Genomic DNA, 25,679 nt, shown 5'->3' with positions numbered 1-25,679 from the left:
CCAGTCAGTTCTCCTTCCATCACCATATATTTGACCCCCTTTACCCTCCTCTATCATTGCTCCCTTATCCTCTGTTACCACTAAAACGTTGTCTGTGTCTATGAGGTTTTTTTTATTTGTCTTGTTCCTTTATTGCTTTCAGTTTTATATCTCACATATCAGTGAAGTCATGTGGTTCTCGACTTTTTCTGACTTACTTCGCTTAGCATAATAAAAGATCCATCCATGTTGTCGCAAATGGCACTATTTCATCTTTTTTTATGGCAGAATAGTATTCCATTGTGTATATATATACCACATATTCTTTATCTAGTCATCTATCGAAGGACACATTGGTTGTTTCCATGTCTTGGCCAACATAAATAAAGCTGCATTGAACATTGGAGCACATACATCTTGACGGATAAATGTTTTCAGATATTTTGGGTATGTACCCAGGAGAGGGATTGCTGGGTCATATGGTAATTCTATTTTTAATTTTTTATTTATTTATTTATTTTTAATTGGGGAAGGGGAGCAGGACTTTATTGGGGAACAGTATATACTTCCAGGACTTTTTTTTTTCCCAAGTCAAGTCGTTATCCTTTCAGTCTTAGTTGTGGAGGGTGCCATTCAGCTTCAAGTTGTTGTCCTTTCAGTCTTAGTTGTGGAGGGCGCAGCTCAGCTCCAGGTCCAGTTGTCATCGCTAGTTGCAGGGGGCACAGCCCACCATCCTTTGCAGGAGTTGAAACCGGCAACCTCGTGGTTGAGAGGATGCACTCCAGCCAACTGAGCCATTCGGGAGCTCAGCGGCAGCTCAGCTCAAGGTGCCATGTTCAATTTTAGTTGCAGGGGGTGCTGCCCACCATCCCTTGAGGGACTCGAGGAATTGAACTGGCAACCTTGTGGTTGAGAGCACACTGGCCCATGTGGGAATCGAACCGGCAGCCTTCGGAGTTAGGAGCATGGAGCTCTAACTGCCTGAGCCACCGGGCCGGCCCGGTAATTCTATTTTTGAGGAACCTCTACACACTCTTCCATAGCAGCTGCACCAGTCTACATTCCCACCAACAGTGTATGAGGGTTCCTTTTTATCCACAGCCTCTCCAACACTTGGTATTTGTCTGGTTGATGATAGCCATTCTAACTGGTGTGAGGTGATATGTCATTGTGGTTTTGATTTGCATTTCCCTAATAGCTAGTGAAGTTGAACATTTTTCATATATCTATTGGCCGTTTGTATGTCTTGGGAGAAGTTTCTGTTCATCTCCTCTGCCCATTTTTAAAATTGGATTGTCTTTTTGTTGAGTTGTATGAGTTCCTTATATATTTTGGATATTAGCCCCTTATCGGAGGCATTTGCAAACATCTCCCATTCGGTTGGTTGCCTCTTTGTTTTGTTGTTGGTTTCTTTTGCTGTGCAGAAGCTTTTTAGTTTGATATAGTCCCATTCATTTATTTTAGCTTTTACTTCCCTTGCCTTGGGAGTCAAATTCATAAAATCCTCTTTGAACCCAAGGTCCATAAGTTTAGTACCTATGTTTTCTTTTATGCAGTTTATTGTTTCAGGTCTTATGTTTAGGTCTTTGATCCATTTTAATTTTCGTATATGGTGACAAATAGCAGTCTAGTTTCATTCCTTGGAACGTGCCTTTCCAATGTTCCCAGTACCATTTTAAAATGTGTCTTTTATACTGAATAGAGGTGATTCAATTGGATAGACCACTTATATCAACAACTTTATTCACTGTTGATGTTGTATAAATTAAATCTTGCTTATTAGAAAGTAGCATATGCAGGAATTTTTGGAATCTAGACTGCTTGAAAAATCATTTCAGGCTGTTACCTGGGAGATACTCAATTTATTAAATGAAAATATGTATTATGTTTGGGTTCATTTTGAAGGCTAAGATAATATTTAGCAAATCCATTTGGAAGACTGTGAGTCAGTATAATGTAAATTACGAAGAAACTCAGTTATCGTTTAGGTTCTGCTCAGTCATTTCATGATGCCAGAGCCTTGTCTCCAACCCAGGTGACTGGAATACTGTGCACGTGGATTGGATACTTTAAGGCCTAAAGCATTAACACAAAATAAACCTTTCAGTCTCAGTGGAACACCTTGCTTTGGACTTGTTCTTAAGGAACTCTCTAGGGTTCTGGTTGATGTATATTACCGCATGCCTGGACTGCTCTTCTGTTTTAGGACTCTAGTTAAAGGTTGCTCAGAGATGTGAATTGCTGGATTCATTAGTCAGAGAGCTTTTCTCTGTTAATGAAATATGTGCATGTGACATTTGTACAAAAAGCCAGGAGTTCATTTTATCAGTCATAATAAAAAGCTGCTTTACAAATGGAAAGTTACGCATTATGGACAATTCTGTATGTGAATTTGCAGCCACATTTCTATCAGTAACAGCAAGCACTGTAAAGGTGATTTTTTTTCCCCTGCTGTGGGGGCATGCCTTCAAACATGCATTGTGGAACCCCACCCCCTATGCCATTCTGATGTCTCACAAATCTACACTCCCATTAATAACCAGTCAAAACATTACATTTTCAATAATAACCCTAGATTTTTAATTTTGTTTTATTGTGGAATATTGGGGGACAGTGTGTTTCTCCAGGGCCCATCAGCTTTGTTAGTTGTGGAGGGCGCAGCTCAGCTCCAAGTCCTGTTGCTGTTTTCAATCTTTAGTTGCAGGGGGCGCAGCCCATCATCCCCTGCGGGAATTGAACCGGCAATCTTGTTGAGAGCTCACGCTCCAACCAACAGAGCCATCTGGCCGCCCCTCGATTTTTTTTAAAAAATTAAGGTAAACTAGGTATAATTTGCAATGTTAGAGAAATATTTGGTGGCTGCAACATTTTAATTTGAAATTTAACAATATAGCTCCTCTCAATTTTTATTTACTTCTTAATTCATTTTTTTTAATGAACATAAATATGTCCATTGTTATTTTCACTTATGCTTCCAGAAGAGACTAAAACAAGCAATGGAGACCTGTCTGACAGCACTGTTTCTGCAGATCCTGTTGTCAAATGATATTGATGGTATGTGGTGCCCCTGTGAAATCCTCAGAATTATGTCAATGCTATTGCCGGTGAAATGGATGTTAGTAAGCTAATGATGGGACACATCTCTGGCTGAGTACTGAGATGTTGCAAATCTTTAAGGCAGTGCTCTATAGTTAAGTCCATTCTTCTTCCAAAGGTTCTACTTTTCAAAGGTTGAGAATGAGATTTTAAAGTTGGATGTTTGCCTGGACTTGAGGCTAGAAGATGTGCCTAAGAATAGTTATTTGAAGTGAAGTTATAGAAAGTCCAGTCCAAATTCCTAAACTGCCACCTCAGATTTCTTGTAATCTACATGAATGTTTATAATTTGTATTTGCATAGGTCTTTGATCCATATTTGTCCAGTCATTGGAAATTCAATGCATACACTATGTACAGCCAGTAAATATGTGTTTAAACAAAAGGAATTGAGCCTAAAATTTGTGAAGCATGCATACCAATATTCTTATAAAAGGAATATATGAAGATGGTTTTGATACTAGAGGTGAGGCACAGTGTGTTATGTACCCTTTATATACAATACAAACAGATTCATTGTTAACTTCTTGTGACTCACAAGAGCTGCTGTCCTCGGTGAGACATTTTATAACTAGTTTACATTGCTTTTAGAACACTTAACCTCCAACAACAGCTTTAAATTTAAGATTTACTTAATACGCAAGATGAAAGAAAATTCAGATAAAGCCATAGAGTCTACTTGAAGCTTCACTTTTGGTTGAAGGCACTATGTATGATATCAGAGAAAAACAATGAATTCCTATTTCTACATCCAAACTCAGGTTTCTTCTCCATAGGTTGAATTGAAATCTTGGTGATGGTTTGGGCACTTTTTCTTTAAACCAAGTATAATGTAAGACCTCAGATTAAGCACTGTGCAGGCTTTTAAAAAACTACCACTGTGAGAATAAAGTTCTAATAAATTAACTCATTTACTGCTTTAAAAAATATAGAAAGATTTTTAGTAAATTTAGTTCCCAGCAAGCTACTAGCTTTATTTTTGTAAGGATTATGTCAGATAATAGTTAAATGGTTAATCATGGCCTATAATCTTTTAATACAATACAGTGATACCTTTACAATGAAAACAAGAAAGTTTAAAACTGTACATGTAATGCCAACATCATTTTGGGGAGTACTTAATTTTCCATTGCACTTGCCTATTAAGCATTTCTTTGGGTAAATACTTCGAGTTAATTCTGACATTGTTGTTTGATTTCCAGCTTTTGGAACAGGTGTACAATGCCCTGTATTCATTGGTTATACGGTCAGGGTCATTTTCCCAGCCCAAGATAAACGCTTTCACTGTTAAAAGTCAGAAGAAACAGAATAGGTAGGACATTTTTTTTTTTTTAATGTAAACATGACTTAACTCAATTCTGGACAATGAATGGATTAAAGGCATTTAATATTTGTAATTCATACTAACTGTAGAAATGGCCCTAAAGCATGCTGCATAATTAATTTATATTTTCATTATTGTAAATGTTTATAGTAATGATCTTGCATTGGATTGTATCAAATTTGTCACCATTTCATAGCAACAGTATTGCTTTTCTGTTTGTCTTCTCTAACTTCCCTAAAATCATCTCTTTTAAAAGGAATAGAAATTGTAATTTGAAGAGAATCAGATGTCTTTGTTCATTATCCCCACACGTCATTTATTTTATCAGTACTGTATAGAGTCCTCATGCTGACTGTATGGATACCTACAATCGAGAAGTAACAGATTCTTATTTTGCCTTTAGTTCAAAATAATATCACTGCAGTCTGGATAAAGTATAATAAGTTCACACATTTGAAATAAAATCTCTGAAAGGATTACCCATATTTCAGTGTTACTGAAGTGCAGAGTAACAGGGCTGGAGTGACTCACACCTAAGTTAATACACACATTTGGATGATGGTTTTCCTGGCTAACGTATTGTTAACATTTTCATTTTTTTCCAAACATACTGTAATTTAAAATTAGTATGAGCTTTTGTTGTAAATTCACAGAAAACTTAATGTTCAAATTCTCAGGAATTAAACACTAACCATAACATTGTCAATTCTAATTAAATTTTGTAAGAGATGGCAAGTTTGTTACTTGAGTGGGGCTTCCCCCTTCCTGAATTCTAATAGAATACAATATGTATAACACATCAATAAATATTATTTCAAAAATTTACTTCCCTGGATTTTTATGTTCAGAATTGAGTATCATAAACCAGTAATTAGCGTTTTTGGAGTCCCCTTTAATTTAATGAAATATATGGACTCGATGTTTAAAAAAACCAAAAAACAAACTTGCATGCACATAGGGAAAAACTTTCAAGTATAAAATTGGTATTGGTTCCTCTCCATGTATCCCAAGTGAAGAACTTTTGTTTTCTTTCCTTTGTGCATTCTCAGTCTTTCTATTGCTTGCTATTTTCAAGTAAAAAACCCATGTGAATGTTTAAATCCTAACTTTGGGAAGGGATCATGAGTTTGCAGTATTTAATGTTAGAATAACTGTAGAGCCATTTACAAACATGAGTTGAACTGAAACAATATTACACTTGAGACGAGACACAAGCCTTTTAAATAACTAGAAATGTTTCTTGGTAAAGTCTATGCTGCTCCTTTTCTGAGGTAGTAAATTTTTAAGATTGTGGGAAAGATGATATAATATGATCACATACATCTTCATGTTGCTTTTATGCTGGGTTGGCTAAATGTTAAAAGGTAGGCTTTAACCAATTTTAATAACTTTAGTTCTTTTTCCAGCTAACTTTGCAGAAGTTTCAGACGGACGGTATTCCTCTTAAGGAAGTTTTAATGCTACAATTTTTTTAAAACAAAGGTTTTTAGAAGTTAGGAACAATTTTGACAGGTTGTCAAAGATTTCAGTTAAAAAAATCCAGAAAAAGTGGGAATCTGTAGAGATTAAGTGAAGTCATGGGGTATGCAGTGACCTCAGAGATGGTGGTGGCAGAGTTCAGTTTACACAAAAAGTTCTTACATATACGAGTAGTATATAAAATGTCTAGATGGGCACATTTGTGGATATTTTCTTCTGTTTTAATAGTTTGGCTCTTCTTTACAACCTAGTTTACTTGATAGCTTCAGTTGTTCCCATTAGTGGAGACGTGCTCAGGAAAGGAGATGAAATTTATCTTCTAATCAGTATAGATCGGATGTCATAATTCTGGGATCATCTTTAAGGACTATACATTCTGTAATGTATATAAATCTGTGTGTAGTAAAACATTCTTCAGTAATGCTCTCATGATCATTAAAGCGAGGGGGAAATATTAATACATTTACACCCAGAAGAACCTATCTATATCAAATTTTTAAAAATTCAGTTTAAACTAAAAATAGTTCACTCATTACTCCCACCTTGCACCCCTGGCAACCACCAATCTGTTCTGTGTATCTATGAGCTTCGTTTTTATTTTATTTATTTTTTAGATTCTACATATAAATCACATAGTTTTTGCCTTTTTCACTCATTTCACCTAGCATAATGCCCTCGAGGTCCATCCCTGTTGTTGCAAATGGTAAGATTTCATTGTATTTTATAGCTGAAGAATACTCCTTTATATAGATACACCACAGATTTTTCTACCCATTCATCCGTCAGTGGGCACTTAGGTTGTTTCCACATCTTGGCTATTGTAAACAATGCTGCAGTGAACATGGGGGTGCAGATATCTTTTCAAGTTAGTGTTTTGTTTTCAGGTAAATAACCATGCCCAGAAGTGGGATTGTTGGGTCATAAGGTAATTCTATTTTTCATTTTTTGAGGAGCCTTCATACTGTTTTCCATAGTCGCTGTACCAATTTACACACCAACAGTGCACAGGGTTCCCTTTTCTCCATTCTTGCCAACACTTGCTATTTTTTGTCTTTTTGATGATAATCCTTCCAACAGGTGTGATTTTGATTTGCATTTCCCTGATGATTAATGACATGGAGCATCTTTTCATGTACCTGTTGCCCATTTTTAAATCAGATGTTTTGTTGAGTTATATGAGTTCTTTATATATTTAGGGTATTAGCTCCTTAATCAGATATGATTTGTAAATATTTTCTCCTATTCGGTAGGTTGCCTTTTCATTTTGTTGATGGTTTCCTTTGCTGTGCAGAACCTTTTTAGTTTGCTGTAGTCTTATTTATTAATTTTTACTTTTGCTTTTGGTGTCAGACTTAAAAAAAATCATCATCAAGCTGACGTCAAGGAACTTACAACCTATGTTTTCTTCTAGTTTTATTGTTTGAGGTCTTATGTTCAAGTCTTGAATCCATTTTGAGTTACTTTTGTATATGGTGTAACATAGTGGTCGTTTTCCCGAGACCATTTATTGAAGAGACTGTCCTTTTCCCATTGTATGTTATTGGCTCCTTTGTTGTAAAGGTACCATATATGTGTGAGTTTATCTATTCTGTCCCATTGATCTGTCTGTTTTTATGCCAATAACATACTGTTTTAATGCTATAGCTGTATCATACAGTTTGAAATCAAGGAAGGTGATACCTCCAGCTTTGTTCTTCTTTCTCTATTGCTTTAGCTATTCGGGGTTATTACAGTTCTATACAAGTTTTAGGATTTTGTATTATTTCTGTGAAAAATGCCATTGGAATTGACAGGGATTGCATTGAATATGTATATTGCTTTGGGTAGTATGGACATTTTAACAATGTTAATTCTTCCAATCCATGAGCACGGGCTATCTTTCCATTTATTTGTGTCTTGAATTTCTTTCATTAATTTCTTACAGTTTTCAATATACAGGTCTTTCACATCCTGGGTTAAATTTATTCCTAGGTATTTTATTCTTTTTGATGCTGTTTCTGGTTTTCTCTTTGTGGTGTGTATGTTTATATGTGTGCGTATGAGTATACATGTTGTATATATATCACATAGTGGTCAGAAGCATAGACTCTGGAGCCAGATATTGTTCATGACTTGAGGTTCTTCCCCTTCCACCTTGAGTAGTCTAAAGCAAGAAAAAGGAATTGAGGGAATTATGGCTTTGGTAGCCTGTCAGAGAACTTCCTGATCTAATTATGACATACAGATTTGTAAGGCATTAGTTAACATTTAACTAATAATTTTATGGTGTATAATTTCATATTGGCTTAGACCAGCTCACTATGTCTCTGATGGTGTATACATTCTAGAAGTGGATTCCTCAGATGGGCCCTATATAACATTAACCTAATTTGGATTTGCAAAAGTTTTATTAACCACCATTTTAAAAACTTGTCATTGAAACCACATTATTATTCTCATGCTGAACACAGGTACTTTTTGATAGTCATCCCCTCTGCTGTGATTTCATTATGCCCTCGTTTTTTTGGAAATTAACTGTTGAAGCTACACAACCAATTTTAGTTTTCTTCCGGTGATGTTCTAGAAAATAACCACAAAAAGCAAAAGAAACAGAATGATAGATTTTATTTGCTAGCATTTACTGCTAGGTTAATTCATTACAAAGACTGATATTCTGTTGAACTTGGTTATAATTAAACACACTGTACTCATTCATTATACTTATTTCAGGGGTAGGAAGGGATGGTGGAGTGGCCTGCGATGTCAGGAACTGGATGTGTCAGGGTAGAAATAGGATCTTTATACCAAGCCCCACGACCAGCTGTGCTTCAAGTGACTTTTAAAATTCACTGGTCCCTTCCTTGAGGAGGGTCTGGCTCAGAACAGGACCTGGTAGAGCTGTACCCTGTCCACAATGGTCCTCCACTAAAACAGTATCTAAGTGCTGTAAACTTCTGAATGCTGGTTCATTACACATCTTTTGTGATACTCATCTGCTAGTCTTTATTGCATGTCTGGAACAAGATTTATCAAAACTAGATCTGTATTTCTGCTAGTGCTCGGGCCTCAAAGCAAGGCTTGTCACCTAACTGCACAAATTAATGCTATTAGGTCCAATTATGAGACAAGCTTGATTATAAATACAATTTTCAGAATGACAGGCACTTAAAGCTTATTAAGTAAAATACAAAAATAGATTATATTAATAGGAAATATTTAGTGTTTATCAAATTATAAATCTAGGCTTTTGCCATGTTTAAAAAAGGATACTGGAAACTGAAGAGATGACATTCAAATAAAGTGAACAATGCATTTTCTCAAGACTTTCATTCTGAGCGCTGAACAATAACAATCTAAGAAAAGGACTTACCACAAAGCACCTAAAATAACATTTGTAGATGGGTAGGAATGTTGTTAACCATTCCTGTTTCCCTCCCAAGTCTCAGTACCAAGGCATCGAGAGTGCATTCCACAAGCGACTGTCAGCATTCTGAAACCAGGGCGAGTGCCTGTATGTCAGAGAAGTTGAAAACCCTTAAGGAGGTAGCTTTCCTTCCTGGGTGCTCTTCCCCAAAAGGCGCAAGAGTTATGCTTCAGATTCTGCACCTCTATTTTCACTTGGACTTCCATCATTGTCATCTGGTTGATCGTTTAATAGTACATATTTTCCATCATTGGTTAGTGGTATGGACAGCATTAATTGAGCCAGTGCTTCCGGATCCTGAAGTTAAGGGAGTTTAAGAAGGAGAAAAGAAAACGCTTAAAATGCACTTTAAACTCCTTTGGCTTGGCTTTCATTATGTTCTACAACTTAGTCTCATTACTTGTCACTTGTATATGTGTGCCTTCAGGAGGGTCTCGTTGCTTCTCTGAAAACAACTCGACTGTATTACTCCCAGAATCCAGGCCTAGGTTTTCCTCTCAGCCAAAATATCATTTGCATAGCCAAATCATAATCACTTTCCCAGCAAGAGTCCGTGCAGGAATTTCCTTCACAACACACCTCTGTCTTCTGTGTCTTCGAAGTGCTGTCTTTTCTCTTTTAATCTACACCAAGACTCTGCAAACTATAGCCATTTGGCTCACCACTTGTTTTGGTAAATGTTTCACTGGAACACAGCCTCGCCCATTCATTTACATACTATCTGTGGCTGCTTTTGTGTTACAACAGCAGAGTTGAGTCTTTGAGATAGAGACAGTAAGCCCAAAGGGTTACAAGAGCAGGTCTGCCAGCCCCTGGTCTATACCATAAAATACTAACTTGTAGTGCTTCTCGTTATTTCATGTCAGTCCTTGGTCCTCCTGCCCTCCCCCATAGACCAGGACCGCACTAATGCGGTACCCACTAGCTACATGTTACTATTTAAATAAAATGTAAAAATCCAGGTCCTCAGTCACACTAGCCACTTTCAATCTGCATATTTTCCATTATTGCAGAAAGTTCTACTGGACAGTGCTGAACTCTGTAGAGGCCCCCTGGGGCAGGAACTGTATCTGTCTTGCTCACTGCTCTAATTCCAGGGTTTTTCTTATACACACTTGGCTTTCAGAAACTTGTTGGGTGAATGGAAGAAAGATAGGCATATCTGAGTCTGTTTTCCTAGTAAGTTTCCAGGTGACGCGTGTCAGTGCTGTTGGGCCTGGACCACTCTGAGGAGCAAGGCCTATGAGCACATGGTAGATGCTTAAGTTGGGACCATCTTAATTTGAAAGACAGAAAACTAGCTAACAACAGCAAGCAAAAAAATGATAACGCGAGAGCTATAGCAGCGACATTCATTAAGAACTCCACCTGTGTTACCAGTGACCGTGGAACTAACGAGCTGATCAAAAATGTGGTGGTTAGAACGCTTAAAAGGAAGTCCCAAATTTGGCCACACTGCCTAGTGAGCATTGTTTCTGTTTTGGAGAGAAATCCTAATATGTGCCTAGGTATCTTCTGAATAGTTAAACCAGCACTAAAGTGCACCTTACCTTCTGAACCTCAATGATTTCTTTCCCCAAATTAATAGCATAACATATCTGAAAAGACAAGAAAAGTGGTGTTTGGCAAAGGTAGAAAAGGATAAAAGTATTTTAGAAAAACATGATTATGGAAGTAGAGCTGGGTCACTGTCTGCTCACGTCAACATGGGGACAGAGGGCGTGGCTGGAGCAGACTCCTCACACGGGGTTCTGAACATGAACATCTACCTGTCCTGGTCTCCTCTTGCCAATTTGTGTAGACAAAAAAATACCACAGTTAAGTGAAAACTGAAGCTATTCCAGCATTTAAGATTCTTAACGCAATACCCATTCCCTTTCTCTCTAGACCATGTTTAGCCACTGCATGTCCATACACGCAGTGGCAAACAGATACTTGCTGAAAGAAGGCTTGATTAATTTTGAGTAATTAAATCTAAGTAACAAATGCAGTCACAAAGTTTTTCATACTAAACAACAGTTTAGATGTACTTTCTTGATGTCTGCTTCTTTGGTTCTCTAAGAGTAGACTTTTCTCCATTGTAACTTGAACGTTTTATAAAAAGATTCTCCATTGTAACTTGAACCTTTTATAAAAAGAACAAATTTGAGGGGAACTGCTTTTAACATTTCTTGATGTCTCTACTAAACAATTATATCTCACCATTAAATTTCTCCATTCACTCTATTTTGGTTGATATGTATTTTCCATGGGGAAATTTTACTCCAGTCAGTTTTCTTTCAGTGGGGTCTTTCTAGGAGCTATTATCTAAACACCTCAACGGGGAGTTGCAGAATAGTTAACTAAATATCCAGAGAGGTGGTGTAAAAAAGTCGTTTAAATATCTTTCTTTGAATTGAGACATAGAATCTTAAGTTGAAAAAAATGACAAGACCTTTTCGCCTTCTGAGTTGCTTTCAAAAACATATGTGCTCAGGGACTCCCCGCCTGTGGATTCAGGCATGCGGACCACAAAGCCAACCAGTCTTTTGTTTTCTTGATGAGCAGCAAACTGGGTGACACTGGTAAGTTCAAACTGGAAAAAATGAGAAACAGACTGAATACCACACAACAAACTGGAATTAAAAAAACAGTCATTCTCTACAGAAAAAGTTACCAAAAAAGTACACTATGATAGTCATTTAATTTGGCAAATAAAACTTATAAAACTGCCTACATTGTGTTCAGGGTGGTTACAGAGGTGAATGAAGGAGTTATCACTAAAATTAGCATGCAAGAGGATACTTACATTGGCCCTTGATACTTGAGTCTGAGGATCTATTAACCTGAAATTTTAAGAGATTCATTATCTTACAAATGCTGGATAAACTTGAGTTTGCAGCAGTTTAGAATGAAGCCTCACAAGTACCCTCCCAATATGAAAAAACAAAGCCTGGTGGAGGGCGAGGTGCAGTACTCCCCATGTGACCATCTCAGGGGGCACATGCCATGGTTTCTGCCTTTGCTGAGCCTGGGTAGGTAAAGCTCAGGGTGTCTTTAATGGAAGATTTTAACAAATAGAGAATTTCACAATACTGTGCTTTTCCAAAACAGCAGCGGTGTCATTTTCAGTAGCTCTGCTGTATAATATGGAGGGATCCTACACTGTACAGCTTCCTTCTCAACAAACAGTGACTACTGTCTGTTTCCCTGGAAGTGCTGGGCCAATTGCTTTTTCTAGGTTTAACAACAAAAAAAATGGGATAGAGGTGAGAGAATAGTGAAGAGATTTAAACAAAGCTATGAGTTTGGGTACAGGAGGAGTGATGTTTAAGAAAGTATTCTGGGTATGTTCTTTATCATTTTAGGCAGCATCTACTCAGGTTGATGTATCTGGGAAAATAAACTACCTTATATAAATTTCTATTTTCTAACATGGTTTTATATATTTAATTACTGATTTGCTGTAAGTTTTATAGGTGAAAGCAAAAATTTTATTCTCTTTGTAAAAAAAAAATGGTTACAATTCCATTTCTATGAAATGTCCAGAACAGGGAAATCTACAGAGACAGCAAGATTCGTGGTTAGTGGCTGTGTCGGGCTGGGTGGGTTGCAGGGAAAGGGGAATGGTCGCTGATGGGTATGGGTTTTCTTTGGGAGACGATAAATACGTTCTAAAACTGTGGTGGTGGTTGTACAATGCTGAATATACGAAAAACAGGATTTTAAATGGGGGCGCTGTATGTATGTAAATTATATATCCATAAAGCTGTTTCCTAAAAAATGGTTACAATTTGAAAAACATGCAGTTATACTTATGAAAGCATGGGATTTATAATCAGAGGGCTCAAGACTGAATTCTGTCTTGGTTGTTCACATCATGATCTTACACACGTCACCCTGACTTCTCCCAACTGCTTCGTGTGTAAAATGGGGGTAAGAACCCCTACTCCAAAGAGGTGGTTAACACAAAACAAAATGAGTATGGAATTTTAAGAAAACTACAAAGTTAAATGTTATTTTTATTTATATCCCTATTAATGGGTGTGAATTGAATGATTTTTAAAATATACATTATATGTGTAAACAATTTCCCTCAAGTTGGAACAACTTTCTTAGGTATTTTGTAAAATTTTTTTTTAAATGAAAACTTAAAACATGCACATCATATTTTGTAACTTAAAAGTTTGCTGTCTAAATCAGGTAACGTGGATTTACCTCTTAGCATCTGATTTTCTGTGTGACTTCTAAATAGTCTCAAAACATGAATTTGTCTACAGGGGTATATTATGGTAAAATACACCTAGTATAAAATTTATGACAGTGCATTTACAACGTTGTAACACTGCCACCATCTCGGTTCCAGAACGCCTTCATCGCTTTGGAAGGAAACTCTACCCCTTAAGTAGTCACTACCCCATTCCTCTCAGCTTCTTTGTACAGATTTGCCTATTCTGTATGTTCATATAAATGATCATATAAAATGTGTTTTTTTCTGTCTGGCTTCTTTCACTTAGTGTTTTCAAGGTTTATCCACGTAGCATGTCCCAGTACTTCATTCCTTTCTAAGGCTGAATAACATTCCACTGAACGTATACACCACATTCACTTATCTAGCCATTTGTTGATGGACATGTGGGTTGTTTCCACCTTTTGGCTATGGTGAATACTCTATGAACATTCATGTATAAGTTTTTGTTTCAACACTTGTTTTCAGTTCTTTTGGGTATCCTCCCAGGAGTGGAATTCTGTGTTTGTTTAACTTAGGAACTGCCACACTGTTTCCCATAGTGACTCAACCATTTTATGTTCCCACCAGCAGTGGGTTCCAAGTTTTTCACATCCTTGCTAACATTTATTCATCCTAGTGGTGTGAATGGTGTCCCATTGTGGGTTTGATCTGCATTTCCCTAATGACTAAGGAAGCATCTTTTCATGTGCTTGTCGGTCATTTGTACAATAGTACCTCGGTTTTCGAACGTCTCCATTGATGAACATTTCAGTTTATGAACGCCGTAAATTTTATGGATCTATGGTATCATTAGATAGTAAAATTCATGCTAAATTTGCAGTTTTAGAGGAGGTTTGGAACGGATTAATCCATTTTGCATTACTTTCTATGGAAAGACAGTGCCTCGGTTTTTGAATGTTTCAGAACTCTTAACAGTCTTCTGGAACACATTACGTTAGAAAACTGAGGTACCACTGTACATCTTTGGAGAAATGTCTGCTTAGGTTCTTCTTCCACTTTTTAATTTGCTTTTTTTGTCTTCCTGTTGATTTGTAAGATTTCTTTATATATTCTGGATATTAGACATTTATTAGATAAATGATTTGCAAATATTTATTCCCATCCTGTGGGTTGTTTTTGCACTTATCTTGACAGTGTTCTTTTATGTACTAGTTTTTCACAGTGCACTTTTATATATATTTACTCTGATCTTTTTGGTGGAGATAGTAAGAATGAGCCAATGCCTACAGAAGGTCCAGGACATACTTGAGAAAAACTAAATAAATATAAGGTCTTATTCATAAGAACTTAATTCTTAGTATATGGTTTAGAAGAAACGAAAAGGACTTATTTTAAGGCATGGAAGAAATGATTATCTGATTTTTGCCAAAGTCCTAGTTAACTTTTGAAGCTAACATTTATTGAGTACTTCCTGTGTGCCAGTCACGGTTGTAAATGTTTTACATGTATTAACTCATTCATTATTTATGACAACACTGTGGGGTGTGGAGACAGTTATTTTCATTTTACAGCTAAGAAACCAAGGCACAGAAGTTAAATAACTTGCCCATAGTCATACAACTAATAATTGGCAAAGCCAGGAGTAAACCTAGACAGTCTGGCTCTAATACAAAGCTGCTGTCCCAGAGAAATATAATGTAAGCCTCTTACACAATTTTTCAAGCAGCCACATTAAAAAATGAAACAGGTGAAATTAATGTACTCATTTTAATGTCTAAAATATTACCAGCTAGACATGTTAATATAAAAATTATTGATGAGATATTCTGTATTCTTCATGTGGGGGTAGAATGAGATCTCAGAAATTTAGTATGTATTTTACACCTACTGTATATCTCACTATAGACTAGTTATGTTTCAAGTGCTACTTGTCACTACAGACACCGCAGCTCTTAATAAAACCGATGCTGACCACGGCCTGACGGCTATTTGCCATCATTCATGTACATCTTATTACCTGAACCCTGAAATCATGTAGTCTACATTGCTTGGCTTCTTTACTTTCAGCCCAACAAGTACCACATTTTCCTTATGGTAGTCTAGTTATCTCAGGCAGGTTCATGTCCTGTTTTCACTGTTAATTTTTATAAAAGTACTCTCAGAAATGAAAAACAAAATAAACTTCCATTTTCAAGCTCTGAGACAGAGACAGTAACTCTCGAGTGATGACGACCTTATGAACGGGACTCACCACTGAATTTCTAAAGATATCAGTTCTTGTCTTTAGGGGAGCATATTCATTCCGACACATCTTACAAAATGAAATGTAAAAAGGAACATGGCAGAAACTAAAGTAGCATCTTCACTTAATCCAGTCATGCTAGTATGAACATTCTAGACGCGTAAATGTGCCTTGGAAGGGGATGAGATGAAGCTGTAAGAAAGTCTGAACATGTAACAGTGTACCTCAGAGTTTGACTGGTGACCATCAGATGGGATTCTGTCATACGGAAGATGTTGTGAATAGCCCGGGCTGCCAAAACTTGTCTCATCGCTTCATAAATCACTTCGGTCGTGTTGTCTGTTTTAACTGCCATTGATCCCAAAAACCGAACTATAAACATCTGTTGTAAAAGAGAATCTGCAAGAGAGCATTTTCTGTTCAGGGTCACGTTCACTTCCTGCCTGCTGATCTGCAGCCGTGCTGGTCTGAGAACAGCTGTGAGACCTCAGCGTTGGTGTGCTGTCTGGAGGGTTTTCTACCCAAATTTTCAGTGCTCTGCTTTTACAAACCCTAATTACCAGAGCTCTGAATCACCTATTCATTTTGTCTATTTGGAACACCTTCCTTAGACTTGAAAAGCTCCTCTTTTTTTCATCTCTAAGATGAGGTACCAGGTAAACATCCTCCTAGCTCTGAAACTAGGTGACTGCATGTAGGTGGTCATACATGCATCACACCTTTTCTCTGAAAATAACTTTTTCTACTAGACAACAGAAAATTCATTACGTTGGCCCACTGATTAAGTCTTCTTACAGAAGAAAACTTAGTTGAAGAAAGTAAGACCTGATGTGGGGTCTTATTTATTATTGAAGGGCAGTGCTGATAATCCATAAACTGATGGAGATCTCAAACTAAAATAGTTTGCTTATTTGATTCTTCTAAACTTCCAGTATTGGCTTCTGGATAATGGCACATCACTTGACAAAAATGAGTAATGTCAACCGTAAATAGAAGACCATGAAGGTTTAAAAGGCCTTTGTTTTTCTGGAAGAAAAACTCACTTATCCACATTTTAAACTAAGAAAGGTTTTTGCTCACTTGTTCTCCCTTTAGCATCCTTACCCCTAAAAACAGAGTTAAAAATTAGGAAAATATAATTGATGTGTTATAAATGGCTACTCCCATATGAAGAGTTTTTAAAAGTTTGAAAGTTTTTATATAGACTTAACAAACTGGACTATGTGAAAAGTCAGCTAGAAGCAAGTGGACAGATTTCAGGCAATATATTTTTTTTTCCCCTAAATCTGTAGTGCCAATTCTCAAGTCCTACTTTTAAGTAAGTGGCATTTCATTCTCATGATATTCTCAGGCTCTAGTCATGAAATTATGTTAAAATGAGGTCTTGCTAGCACTCTTAGCTACTAACTTGCCTTGCCTGGGAACTCAAGTTCTGCTGTATGGAGTACTAGGTGATGGTCAGCTCTATTGAGTATGTTCTGACGTACATTATAAGAATGTAAAACAACAAACACGAATTTGAACAAATTAAATACCATTCATGTCATCTTCAAATTCAAGAATGAGTTATTGTGCTTTTGGTTTTCTAAAATGACATAGCACATTTATGACTCACCCAAACTGCATTTTAAGGTGATCATTTTATCCTCTTTGAATTTGTTTTGTAATAATGTGATACCAGATTTAGATTTGGGAGCCTTCTATGCAGGAGCTACAAAAAGGGTATAAATGTGGCTAATGGTGCAATAGTTGTAGAAAATCTGTCAGCTGCCTCGGTTTTTATCCAAGAGCTGTTCTGACTGCACGTCCTAATGAGTTTTCACAGAGAACATGTCTGTGGGTCATAATTTTAATTTATATTTCAAGTCAGCTCTCTAGAACGTGATGTCATGTCTTACTCCAATGGCCCTGGTCATTTTGTGCATGGGAAAGAGGAAGCACACCAAGCTTACCACTTACCTTCTGCTTCTGGAAATGTGTCATCCTCAGTCTCCCCGAAAGGGTTGATACGCCTAGGAAAGTAACCGGTTAATCAGCTAAATAGCAGCTTCAGCTAAAAGGACACTTAACACTTGAACTCTTAAGTCAGAATGGCAACAATCAAAAGTTTATTTCCATTTCTCCCAGAGAGAACCTCCCTTAGCACATACCTGCTCCCTCTGTTCTGATCAAGGAATTCAGTAGCCGGAAGTACAATATCAAATTGAATTGGTGTTCCTGGTGCAATCAGCTCTTCGGCTTCAGGTATACTGACTGTTGCTGTGGGAACAATCTTGTCATTTTCCATCTCTGAATTTTTCAGGCTCTGGCTGGAAAACAGGAGGGAAAAAAGTCAAATCCCTTTTATGCCTTTACAAACCAACGAATACATGCTGAATACTGATGGAGACAGGGAGATTTCCATCCAGCTTTCAACTCTCCAAATAGAACTCCGTAAAACACCATTCGTTCCTTAGTTAAAAGCCCACCACCGACCGCTAGCTCTCCTGCACAGCATTCTGCATGGTTGTACTACCCGTTATGTTAACTGATTTTCTGTTTGTCTTTCTCCCTATGATACAGGTTTTTGAGGGCATGGAGCTGTGTACTACTTGATACACAGTAGGCAGTCAAAAACATTAGCTGGAAGGATAACACATCGTGGCCTAGCATGCAACCACAAGCTGGCTCCCACTTCTCCCGAGAGCCCCTCTTCTTGTGCTCCCCTAATGCACCCCTCACGAGACCTACACCCAACACACACTATACTTTTCTTCCTTTCCATCTCCATCCCAGTTCCGCTGCTTGCCCAACCCCCTCCCATCCTTCAAACACCAGCTCAAATTCGTATGCACCCACTAGACCTTTGGAGCCAGGTTGACTCTCTCCTTCCTCTACACTCAGTAAGTCACAGGGGTCTTGTACCTCCTGAGCTCCGTGGTTCTCAGGGTACCACCCCGTAAAGCCTTCAGCTCTCCTCCACTGCCCATGATGCCTAGGCAGGGCACCTAATTCTGTCACAGTCGAACTCAGACCTGTTTTCTGGCCTCCCTGTGTGAGCACCGGCTGCACACTGCACAGCACTGAGGCCCTGGGGAGTGAGTGACCACTCGGAACTTTCTAACGACTCTTCTGGAGTCATCAGATAGTAGCTGTAAAACACGGAGTGGGGCTCTTTCTGCCAAGCCACTAAAAGATGGGTATCAAATAGAATCATAATTGTAGTTTACCCTTTGATGCCATGCTTTCATTAGCATCGCAAGCAGTACAGCTGTCTTATTTAACCAAATGGAAACTCCCATTAAGACAAAAAGGTGGGATTCCTGGAACAAATTCTAAGGTAATATTCAAAATGAGAGAAAAGCTATATGCATGAAAATGCTCACTATAAATAATAGCAGCAAACAATGGAAGGGGAGACAACCTAAATATTCAAAAGCTAATAATGAATAGCATGGAGTTATTGAAAGGAACAATGAAAATGTAAACATGAAAAATACATATGTGAAAATGCAAAATAAATGCACATGTGAAAATATCAATATATGTGCAGATAAGGCCTGGGTAGTAACATGGGAACATAAAAGACGATTTTTTCTTTAAAAAAAAAAATGTGTGTTTTGGTTCCATAACTTTGTTGATAAACAGAAATATGAGGGGAACTCCTAATAGGCAGGGCGCTCAGTGCCAAGTCCCCAGTGCTGGGGCTGCAGCAGCGTGGCCTGCGGGGAAGTCGAGATCAGAGGTCTGAACCCTGCCCTCGTCCGCGGTGTGAACGTGGGGAATAGTCAACCTCTCTGGGCCAGAGTTACTGCTGTAGAACCACTTGTGTCCAATTCCTGATACATAGTTTGGCTCCACAAAAGCTAGTTTTCCTGTGTCCTTTAGTTACCTGGGGCACGAGCTTTCTTGCTTTTTCCCAAAACTTGTAATGGGAGTCACTGCTTGGAGAGCCGTCTGATTCAGCTTGATGGCGACTGCCTGAAAATCCACAGGAAGACACGCTCAGTCCCAGGGGAGGACGGGAGGACGCTTACCTTTCAGGTGGAGGAAAGGGCAGAGATGCAGGCGGGCGCTGCTCATTACCTCGGGGTTGTCAGTCAGGTAGATCTGCCTGGAGATGTTGTTTATTGCACAGATCCACTGTAGAGGACATTAAAAAAACCCACTGAATCCCAGTCACCCACGGTACGAGGGGGGAAGTGAAACAAACAAAATCTTTACCTCTTCATTCTCCTTTCTGCTTTCTGCCTGGAGGATTATTCCCCTGAAATAAAGTGCATCTAAGTAAGTGCTTCACAGCTCCCTATGTTACATAATGTGAACTCAGCTGGGGTCCTGAAGGGGAAGGGCCAGGAAGGCAGCAGGAAGGGAAGGAAGGAAAACGGGGATCAGGGGTCTGGCTCTGCTGCTCATTCACCGAGATCCAGCACAAACACTTCCTTTCCCTGGGCCTCCGCTTTCTCGTCTATAAAATGAGCAGGGTGCAGTCAGACCTACTGGCCCAAGGCCACGATTCTTCAAGTGCTGACCCTCTTGTTGGCTCCTTAGATGAGTCAGGGCCCAACCAGTGCGCCCAGCCACCTCACTCCTTCCCAAGGACTGAAAAATCTGCATATGGAGGCAGAGAAGACCTACACATAATACTGCCCTGTCTTTGTGAAGGCTTAACTCTAAAGGGACTCCGCATCTGCTAGTTCCTTTATTCCTCATCTCATCTATGGGAGGCGAGGAACATGGATCTTCTCCCTAGTTCACATCTGAGGAGGCTGAGGCTCAGAGGAGTTAAGTGACTTCCTGGGACCGGGACCGGGACCAGGACCAGAATCCAGGATCTCTGTGCCCAGGTCATTTTCCATCACTGAGGGTGGAAGGATGATGTCTAAAACTGCTCTGCCAAGCTGGGCAACACCTCAATGCCACACCAACACCCCCACCTCTTCTGATCATGCTGTCATTCAGATAAGATCTCAGCTGAGAACCCCAGCAGAGAAAGCAAATGCACGGACAACAGCTCTGACTGCAGGGCGGGGCCACCGCTCGCCAGGCATGTGAACCCCAGAGCACCTCATGGGGCCCAGTCTGAAAGCACTATTCTAAGTGACGGGATCCCACTGGACCTACTGCGGGATAGTGAATGACTATAAGGCTGCCCTTTGAAAGCAGGACTTCTGGGCCCATGAGTATGGGGACAGCATGTTCCGGAACGACACTGCTGCAGCTGCATGTGCTGTTCACGTGTCCTGCTTCAGCTAGAAAAACAGGCTCCCCGGCAGGTCTTCCGTCCTGACTCCGCCTCCTCCCTGCCCCACCATGACACACACACAGGCCTGTCTAGGAACAGGCGAGAAGCAGCCACAGGCTTCTCTCAGAATCTGCCGACAGACAGCTAGCTGCCTCTGTCCCTCTTACACACATAGGTCATCTCTGCGCCAGACAAATCCGCACTGGGACTCCATCAGGCTCGCTGGGTGCCGTATGGGTCACGTGTGCCTCCGCCCCAAAGCTCAGCGTTACCCGAATGGGCCGCTCCCACTGAGGGCGGGCTCCCAGGAATGAGCTAGGAGGCCCTTGGCAGGGCTGGCGTCACTACACCTGCTCTCCCATGTAAAACCCACGTGACCTACGATTTTCCCGTGGGAGTGGTGATCTGGAAGCAGTATCGCCGGTCTTCACAGTCCAGCGCCATCACGGAGCAGTTGTCCAGGTCCTGGATCAGACCTCCGGCCACGGCTCCCCGGGGCTGGCACATGAGATTCCCGCCTTGGGTGAAGAAGTAAAGTCTCTCCCAGGTGGTGGAGACCAGCCCTGTTTTACTATAAGAATTGTGTTTTAAAAGCCCATTAGTAGTAGGAAGCACCAGCGGCATCTCCAAGTTCTGCCTCTTCAGGGGTATCGGTGACATTTTAGAGCAGTGTTTCTTTATATTGAAACAAAAGTGCTTTGAAAAGAGTTCAAGAGCAAAGGGGGGCAGAAGGGATACGTTTTAGCTTGAAGTATGTGGGAGATCCTGGCTCAAGCTCACATGGGGGGTGGGGTGCAGTCCCAGGGCCAAGGCCAGGGTGTGCCCAGGTCACGCCTACCTGACTACAGCCAGACTCTAGCTTCTAAACCCCGGAAGTGAAAACAATTAGTCCATCACCTATAGGAACTGAAAGCCTGAAAGATCGTTTCTCTAGGTCATGGAGCTGAATTAGTCAGAGTCACCAGGGTCACTGGCCCACAGCGCACACTTCAGCATCCTGGGAGCTTTTGCCAGATGGGGTTTTGCCCAACTGGATGTTTCTGTTTTGTGGGCTGTTTACAAGAGGACAATCTAGTTCCTGGCAAGTAACACGAGAACCTTGTGGACTTTTCTCCTGTACAGAATTGAAGGAGACAGCTGGCCTGTGATCACCAAGCTTACAGCCCTTTGGGGGCTCTCCCCTGGTCAGGAAACAGCTGCCAGTTCCTCTCCACAGATGCTTCATTTGGGGAATCAGACACGTTGACCTGATTCAGTACTTACTGAATACAGACCATGTGCGAGACACTAGGTTTCCTCTCTCAATAATTACAATTTCCAGAAAGGGTAACAGCTAACATTTGAGTGCTTACTACCTACTAGGAATTACCTCATTCTGTCCTGGTAACAACTTTATAAGTAGGTGCAATTACAGCCCTGTTGTACGGATGAAACGATGGAAGCCCAGCCCAGCCCTGGTGTCTGACTGACACCAACCAGTCAGTCTTCTCACACCTGACAACAGCCTCCCCCTGCTCTCAGACACTATTAAATCTGATCGTCTCTTTCACTCACAACGGACCTTTAAAGACCTGGGTGTTAAACATGGGATTCAGGCTCTCTGAATCTAGATGACTGAGCTTCTTGGTCCTCAGCCCCTGCCTTGGTGGTGGGTCTCAGCTGTCAGGGACCTGGGGGGAGGGCAGGGTGGGATAACAGCTCTCAACAGTCCAGGATGAAGACAGTTAAGAGTAGTCTATCTGCAAATGGCCACAGTGACCGGGGACGGGTGGCCTGTGCTCTTGGAGACCACACACACACACACGGCTCTTCCTCTCGTGCCTCTTCCCAGCCCTTCTCTCAGCGCAGCCTGGGCCCCTGCGGTGGCGGGAGCTCTGCCCAACCTCGGCCACCCCCGCCCTTTAGGGGCACGTAGGAGATGCCCGTTAGCCACTCCCGGGGCAGACAGACTTTAAAACGGGAGGCAGGCAGTGGCATTCTCACTTTCTAAGGTTAAGGTAGCCGGCCTTCTGGATGAGGTTCCTGTTGATTTGTGGTGCGGCCACATCGCAGTCTGGAGTGTAAACAGATTCCTCGGCAGAGAGCAGTTCTTGCTGGGACACCCGCATCTTTTCTGCTTCGCCTTCCAGTTCCACCTGAATGCTTAGGACAGAAGGTGTCAGGTCAGCCACTCATCCCTGGCCAACCCAGCACTGCTGAGCGGCGGTGGCAGAGCTGTCCCCCAGGCAGAGCTTCCTGCCTTAAAAAGGGAGCCTCAGCGCTCCACCCTGTAACCTGGACCCGGACGCTGGAGATCGCAGGAACTCAAGTCTGCATGACTCTAAGTGTATACGCTGCGTGACGGCTGTTTTAGAACTGGCACTGGACAGTGCCTGAACCCAACTGAACAGTTTCTCTGCTGACAAAGTGGTACCCACGCTGCTAACTGCTGATACAAATTTTAGGAAGGAAACAGTCATTCCTGTCCCCCCACCCCCCTTGGTTTGGGCAGGAGCCGGGAGATGGCCACTGGAGATAGAAAAATGACCAGGAAGTGGTACCAAGATGCAACCAACGATGCCAGGGCAATGCTTTTCCTTTGATGACAGCCATACAACTGCCCCACCTTCTGGTGACAGTCGTGGTTATAAAGTCCTGACCACCTGCCAACACGGCCCACCCAACTGAGAAAGCAAACCTTAGAGGCGTTGTTCCACTTCTCAACCGAGTTAAAGGAGATAAGACTGAATTACAAATGTTAAAATCAGACGGGACCTCGAGAGCCAGCTGTTTGGTGGTTACGTAAGTCTGGGCTTGTACAGGCCGTATTCTCCTCTTGGAGATTCAGTGTCCACTGCCTGTATCTTGTTTAATGCAGCTGGGTGCCAGCCGCCAATCTGTTATTTTGGGCTCTTCTGACATTTGAATGGAATGACTGGGGACCCCACCACTGGCGGCCTTAGGACAGGCCAGCTGGAGAACAAAGCCCATTAGCCTAACCTGTTTGTCCCTGCCAAGGCTGAGAGAATGCAGTATGAGAAAACAAGTTAGGCAGTGCAGGAGATGGCAGGAGGGAGCCAAAGGTTTGCAAAACTGCTTACGATCTTAAGCTTCTGTGGGTGAGAAACCTCTTTGAGGGCCGGCCGAAAGGTAAGGATTGTCTCCAACGCCAGAAAAATACTCATGTGCACCAACAAGACATCTGCACACAACTTCAGGGCGTTTTCATTTTCAGTAACTGCCTCTCCCCGACCCCCCACAGACTCGGCTTCCAAACCTCTGAGCTAATCCAAGGCTCCCAGGAACAGGGTAGAAAAGTGACTGCTTTCCACTGGTTCTCTTCAAAGTTTTTAAAAAGCATGTTTCATTTAGTTAAAAAAGAAAAACAAACAAACAAAAAAAACCCTCAACCACATATGAATAGCACAAGGAGCCAAGAAAAAAGGTGGAAATGTATCACTGTGGAGTTGAGGGGAATAAAGCCACTGGCTTTGTGGGGTGGTTCAAAACGCCACCCTGTTTGGGGTTAGGCTGGTTCCGAATCCTCTCACCCTGACACAGCAGAGCCCCTGGGCACCCACCCCCAGGGCAGGGACCCAGAGCTCTGGGGCCTCTGGGAGACATTGTGCCTTGTCCTGTCCGGGCTACAGTCCGCAGCAGCCAGACCACCCACCCCAGCTGGAGAGGGGTGCAGTACGTACCTGGGCACCAATATAAAACTCAAGTGATAGGAAAGTTAGAATTCTTGAGCTGAATGCGTTAGCTGTTTGAACCAACACGTTCAAGTGTTTCCAGGTTCAGTGGCCGCTGGCTGCCTGCTGCCCACTGCCCTTATAATTAGGCCTCGTCAGGCAGCAGAGGGGTGACACAGAACCAGAGACAAGGCTGGGTAGTCAAGGCTTACTGCCCCACGCCTGGAACTGTTGGAGTGGCTGGTGTCGCACTCGGGTTGTCCTGATAATGGCTCACAGAAATGCTGACGAGGGGGAGGACACAGGCTCCAGCACCCGCAGGAAGCATGTACCATGGCATCTCAAATGGGCACCCATGCCCCGCCATCCATTAAAAAAATCTAGTACGTGAAAAAGCCTGAAGCCCAGAGGGGTCTCCCAGAAACACAGGAACCCATGGAATACTGAGTTAAAGTAGTGAGAGTAAGAGAGAGCGGATACTGTTCGTGTGACAATTTAATAGCTTCCCTTCTTTTTACTTTCTCCTAACACATCCCAGGGGCTAACAATCAAATTAAAAGGCAAGAAACTGAATTCAGATTTCACAAATTGCTTTCTAGCATAATTATAAACCTAACGTGCCCCACTCACTGCTGCCAGCAGTCAGGAAACCAGCCAAGCCAGCTCGGGCTCTCAGAAGGAGTGAATGCTTTCATAACCTACAGCTCTCCCCTCGTGTCGGCACGAATGTCAGCGCTGGTTTTTCTCGGGATTCATCGTGTCCACAGCATTTTAGGTAGCCTTCTGCCTAAATCAATTCCACTGCTTGGCCTTCATGAGGTCTTTTGAAATGCCACGTTCTCAAGAAAAGGAGCAACTTTCTCTTCATTTTTCCACACTATAAACTCCTATACTATTTCCATTTTGAATATTCATTTTTCAAACACACAAAGGCAAATTTCTGTACCCCAGAAATCCTGAAAAGTTCTCAAGGAACCATGCCTTATTTCTTAATGAAAAAGCCTGGCGCTGGAGGGCCCGGGAGCTTCCTGGGAGCTCACCGTGGTAGACGCTGGCGATAGGATGTAAAGTGAGTCAGAGCCGCCAGAGCC

At 41.1% G+C, this 25,679-nt stretch overlaps 2 protein-coding genes across 6 annotated transcripts in view; one reads left to right on the top strand and one right to left on the bottom strand.

The window, feature by feature from the left end:
- WASHC4 (WASH complex subunit 4) overlaps positions 1-25,679 on the top strand; it is a 78,738-nt gene that overhangs the window by 48,700 nt on the left and 4,359 nt on the right. Inside the window, exons 33-34 of one of the 5 annotated variants that reach the window (XR_004424174.1) lie at positions 2,958-3,540; positions 4,277-5,223. Coding sequence is in view for 4 of the 5 variants with exons in the window: in XM_033118013.1 (XP_032973904.1) it covers positions 2,958-3,025 (68 nt within the window). In the remaining variant the exon portion in view is untranslated. Of the gene's footprint in view, positions 1-2,957; positions 5,224-25,679 lie in introns of those variants that run through there. The other 4 variants (XM_033118013.1, XM_033118012.1, XM_033118014.1 and 1 more) reach the window with 4 other exon arrangements.
- The window catches only part of APPL2 (adaptor protein, phosphotyrosine interacting with PH domain and leucine zipper 2), a 41,986-nt gene continuing 24,766 nt past the window's right edge, over positions 8,460-25,679 (bottom strand). The window contains exons 10-21 of the mRNA XM_033118015.1: positions 22,901-23,059; positions 21,300-21,488; positions 19,897-19,939; positions 19,759-19,815; positions 19,565-19,653; positions 17,844-18,002; positions 17,653-17,705; positions 15,918-16,092; positions 12,069-12,105; positions 11,715-11,855; positions 10,831-10,878; positions 8,460-9,577 (exon numbers count right to left, since the gene is read on the bottom strand). Of these exons, the coding sequence (XP_032973906.1) occupies positions 9,443-9,577; positions 10,831-10,878; positions 11,715-11,855; positions 12,069-12,105; positions 15,918-16,092; positions 17,653-17,705; positions 17,844-18,002; positions 19,565-19,653; positions 19,759-19,815; positions 19,897-19,939; positions 21,300-21,488; positions 22,901-23,059 (1,285 nt within the window). The 3' untranslated portion in view covers positions 8,460-9,442. The remainder of the gene's footprint in view (positions 9,578-10,830; positions 10,879-11,714; positions 11,856-12,068; positions 12,106-15,917; positions 16,093-17,652; positions 17,706-17,843; positions 18,003-19,564; positions 19,654-19,758; positions 19,816-19,896; positions 19,940-21,299; positions 21,489-22,900; positions 23,060-25,679) is intronic.

The sequence above is a fragment of the Rhinolophus ferrumequinum genome, chromosome 10, assembly GCF_004115265.2.
Source record: "Rhinolophus ferrumequinum isolate MPI-CBG mRhiFer1 chromosome 10, mRhiFer1_v1.p, whole genome shotgun sequence".
NCBI lineage: Eukaryota > Metazoa > Chordata > Mammalia > Chiroptera > Rhinolophidae > Rhinolophus > Rhinolophus ferrumequinum.
The sequence above is the reverse complement of the archived record's forward strand: the minus strand, read 5'-3'. Positions and strand labels throughout refer to the sequence as shown.